Source organism: Miscanthus floridulus, unplaced genomic scaffold (assembly GCF_019320115.1).
Source record: "Miscanthus floridulus cultivar M001 unplaced genomic scaffold, ASM1932011v1 fs_118_1, whole genome shotgun sequence".
Lineage (NCBI taxonomy): Eukaryota > Viridiplantae > Streptophyta > Magnoliopsida > Poales > Poaceae > Miscanthus > Miscanthus floridulus.
Window position 1 is genome coordinate 12896 of NW_027096215.1, and position 4278 is coordinate 17173.

Here is a 4278-nt window from a genome sequence, read left to right on the forward strand (position 1 = left end):
TGTTTCGATAATGTTGGAAAAAGATTTTCGGATACTAATAAAAAAAAATTAATTGCATAGCTAGCCTAAAAACTGCGAGACGAATTTATTAAACCTAATTAATTCGTCATTAGCGCATGTTAGTACTGTAGCGCTTATGGCTAATCATAAACTAATTAATCTTAAAACATTCGTTTCGCGATTTCCAACCAAACTGTGCAATTAGTTTTTTTTTCGTCTATATTTAATACTCCATGCATGTGCCGTAAAATTCGATGCGATAGTTTAGGATGAAAATTTTTTGAAACTAAACCAAGCCAAAGTTCATCAACAGAACATGGCCTTAGGCCATGTTTAGTTCCAAAAACTTTTCCTAAAAAATGCTACAGTAGCCATCACATCGAATATTGCGATCCGTACATAGAACATTAAATATCGACGAAAACAAACTAATTACACAGTTTAATTGAAAATCACGAGAGGAGCATTTTAAACCTAATTAATCCATGATTAAATATTAATTGTCAAATAAAAACAAAAAAGTGCTACAGTAACCAAAATTTCAAACTTCACACAGCTAATCAAGCCCTTTGACACCGTGGATCAAGCCAAGAATAGCAGTGTTTCTATCCATGGACACCAACCATTGAGGATACATCATTCCTCAGTGTCAGAAAGAAAAGACACATCATTCTCGGATCCTCAACATCCGACCCCACTCTGCAACTGTCCTTTCACAAAGAGGAAATGCGAGCGCCCGCACACAAAAACTCACCACAATGAAAAAATGAGAATCTGAATAATTTCCACCCAAGGTTTACAAAGACCTCAGGCTAGTGTGGCCCTGTTCCTTCTCTTATAATCCATATTTTTCAGCTTGTTTTTTCAGTCGAAACAGTGTTTTCCTCTCACCACAAATCAGCCAAAACAGTATTTCAACTTGTTTTTTCAGCGAAGCGAACGCCCCCCCCCGTGCCACTCTTGCTCGAAGTTCTGGAGTTCATGCTAGACAATATCACATGAAAAGTAAGGACACAACTAAGCTCCTGGATCATAATGAATAGATCTGCATACAGCATGCTATCAGATCAGATGCTTTGAACTCAAAACTATAATTGACAAAACACTGCTACATTATATGTACAATAAACTGTTGCAAAAACTGTTTTCTTCTTCTTGAACTTTATGTTTACTATGTCAAGAGAGCAGGCACCCTCATTTTTGCAACTCTACATGAACAGATTACTTCCTTGGAAGCTACATCTCTCATTGAACCATTAGCCTTCCATACCAGTATTAACCATAAGATTTCGGTGATTCATCACACACGCACACGCACCCGCACCCGCCTACTTTATCATGCAACAGCCTATGTTTTCATCATCGCATGAGCAGATAACCATTGAAATTGTCCCAACCATCCCTTTACATTTACCAGGCTAGTAATGGCACATACTGATCCTACTAGAATACTACTACTGTACTAGAGCTAAACATTGTCATTTACGGATTTACCTATACTCTCAGGGCCAACTGATCCTGCCATGAGATCTTCCTCTTCCCAGATCGCCCTGCTGGGTTCTGGACATCCCAGAACACAGGCATTCTCACCTGGCTTGGGCCGGCAGCAGCATCACCTTCCATCGGATACCTCTTTGACTTGTTGAAGCCTACAGGGGCCCTGTAACCATGGTGCTCTTCGATTTCCATCTCCTCATAACCCTGAAATGAGAGAAACCGGTTGAGATAACTGACAAACTTGAGAGCTATTGCAGCAAGTGAAATGAGGTTTATCGCAATTTTGTACCAGCTCACAGGCCTCGTTGAGGTCAATCACTGGAGATGCCCTTGGAGAACCACCGTGCCTTCGGTGCACCAACTGGCTTCTACTGGAGCTCCCGGCAGCATGAACCGACTGGTGCTGGGCGTCACCTGCCGAAGCAGCTGTCCAGGATGCAGATGACATTGCTGGATTCCTCAGTCTACAGACAATTGTCTGAGATGGGTTTTCAGACATGGATTTGTATCTCTTCCGCAAGAATCTGCAACACCATGGGTTTACACAAGAATTTAGCAAACAAACCAGTATGCCACCCACAATCAGATACCATACAACACAAAGATAACATACACGCAAACAGAGGCAGATAAACACATACACACTCGAGAAAAATTATATGATCAGAGAATTACTTGACTTCAGCCAAAAGCCTCTGCTTCCTGAGCCTCTCCATGTGCAACCTTTTCTTCTTTGCTTGGGTTTCCTGCGCAGGTCAACAAGACATAACCATTGTCAGATATTATTCAGACCATATATATCAAAGTGGAGATAAACCAGCAAAATCTTATGGAAGTTATAATGCCTCGAAGGCTCAAATCTCCAACAAAAGCTGAACTGCAAACAAAAGTGGAACAAACCAGAACTAAAACTAACACCATCAAGCTAAACAAACTTGAATGCACAGATGGATCTAAGAACGCCGTAGCAAGCAGGTTGAACCTAACAAAAGACAACAGATCCACAAGAAATCCTCAAAAGAACACAGGGGGTGAATGAATGAAATCTAAATAAACCCCAAAAAAGAAAGGGCAGAACAAACACCGCAAACCTCACAGCAACAAATCCCGGGAAAAAACGACAAAAACTAAACGCGGATCCAAAACCGATCATAGAAGGCAAAACCTCCCCCAAACCCGAGATTCAGCTCAGATCAGATCAGCTGCGGGAGGAGGTGAAGGTCCAGGAAGAGAATCCCTCGGCTCACCTTGATGAGCTCCTGGTAGTCCTGGAGGAGGGCGCGGTACCTGAGGCTGGCCCTGTACGCCGCCTCGTCCCCGGCGCCGCGGACCGGGCCGGGCGTGCGAGAAAAGAAGGGCGGCCGCGACGCCGGAGCCCCCACCGCCGGCTGCGCCAAGACGACCTTGGTCTTCTTATTGGCCGCCATGGCCGAGATCACCTCACCTCAAGCCCCCCAAGAAACGGAGCGCAGGGGGGCGAGGAGAGGGGAGGGGAGGAGGAACCGAGGAGGAAAAGGCGGAGCAGGAGAGGAGATAGGACCGAGGAAGGAGACGACAAGAAATAAAGGTGGAAGGCGAGGAGGAGGAGGAGGAGGTGGAGGTGGGGGAAGTTTCTTGCGCCTGCCTGCCTCTGCCCTGCTGTTGGTCGCCCCCGCTTTCTCTCTCCTGCCGCGGGCGGACGGCGTGTGAAGGGGAGAGCTCCTCTGACCCATGGGTGAGGTGAGGTGAGGTCGAAAACCCAAAAAGGCCCATGGATTGGTGGTGGCAACAGGAGGCCGGGGCGGACGGGGCGAGAGTTTGAGGAAGCACGCATGCCCGGCAAGAAACGCCACCGACCCAACGACTGGACTGATGGAGTTTCAACTCCCCTCTATCTCTCTCTGCCCATCATCCTATCAGCAGTGGTGGTAGACAGGAGGGCGGTGGTAATGGTGCGTGGATTGGGGAAGTAGTGGGCCGCTGTCCCTCTCCGGCTCGCTTCCACACATCTCTCTCCGGTCTGCGCGAGAGGAGAAGGTCTTGCTTGGCCTCGTCTCGCCTCATCGGGTATTCTTGGAAGCCGCGTGTGCCTTCTCTCTCTACCACTAGAGGATGACAGGCGAGGCATGAGGACGCCATGACGGATGTAGCACGCGGCAGTACACCGTGCACGCCTGTGCCTGTGCGTGCGCTCGGGTGCTGAGCCCAATTTGTTTTCCTCCGTCGCTCCCGTCGCTGTTCCTCTCTGCTAGGGACTAGGGAAAAGTCATGCGCCATTAGTAAAAGGAAGGCGGCTCGAGGTCGGGGGTGGACGACACCGGTCATGGTGTCCCTTTCTCCCTCTCCTCTTCCGCCTCCCCTTGCTTGCGTACGCATCGATGGGACTATGGGAGCCAGTATTTGGATGACCATCCCATGGTGCTACCGTGGTGTGGGGGCTGCTGCCTGCTGGTGATGCTGGCCGCTGGGGAGGGGGACGGTAGGTGGTGGCACCTTCAAGCCGCAGTTCTGCCAATTAAATACTCTCACCCCCACAAGGCCACTACTGGCCACAAGACCACCAGGCCACCACCCGACCACCCTGTTCGCTGCTGCAAGGAGGAGGACCCAGATTACCTTTCTACCCCTATCTGTACCGTCTCGGGAAGACAGACAAGACTGGCCTGGAATTCTGCGAGTTTTTCCATGGATGGCGTGGACGGCAGCACGGGAGAGAAGCGTGGACGGAGTTAATGGAGGTTATTATTAGAGACTCGTAGGGGAGGAAGCATACTTGCTTTTTAGAGGTGGAAATAAACGTCG

At 48.4% G+C, this 4278-nt stretch overlaps 1 protein-coding gene across 3 annotated transcripts; it reads right to left on the minus strand.

Moving 5' to 3' along the window:
- Positions 1–499: 499 nt before the first annotated feature.
- LOC136530390 (uncharacterized) lies at positions 500–3839 on the minus strand. Of its 3 annotated transcripts, none has more exons than XM_066523133.1 (5): positions 2745–3839; positions 2173–2243; positions 1787–2021; positions 1495–1701; positions 500–1045 (listed from the first exon to the last, which is right to left on the minus strand). In XM_066523133.1, exons 1-4 carry the CDS (start codon positions 2922–2924, stop codon positions 1495–1497), a joined length of 693 nt encoding a protein of 230 aa, XP_066379230.1. In that variant the 5' UTR covers positions 2925–3839; the 3' UTR covers positions 500–1045. The 3 variants fall into 3 exon arrangements, with proteins under 3 accessions (XP_066379230.1, XP_066379229.1, XP_066379228.1); XM_066523132.1 differs by having other exon boundaries at positions 501–984; XM_066523131.1 differs by lacking the exon at positions 500–1045 and having other exon boundaries at positions 1145–1701; positions 2745–3833.
- Between the last annotated feature and the right edge of the window lie 439 nt (positions 3840–4278).

Coding starts and splice junctions, on each gene's coding strand:
- LOC136530390 (XM_066523133.1), bottom strand. CDS start 2,924: ATGGCGGCCAATAAGAAGACCAAGGTCGTCTTGGCGCAGCCGGCGGTG. Junction 2,022..2,172: donor AGGCTTTTGGCTGAAGTCAA/GTAATTCTCTGA, acceptor ATGGTGTTGCAG/ATTCTTGCGGAAGAGATACA. Junction 1,702..1,786: donor TCAACGAGGCCTGTGAGCTG/GTACAAAATTGC, acceptor CTCTCATTTCAG/GGTTATGAGGAGATGGAAAT.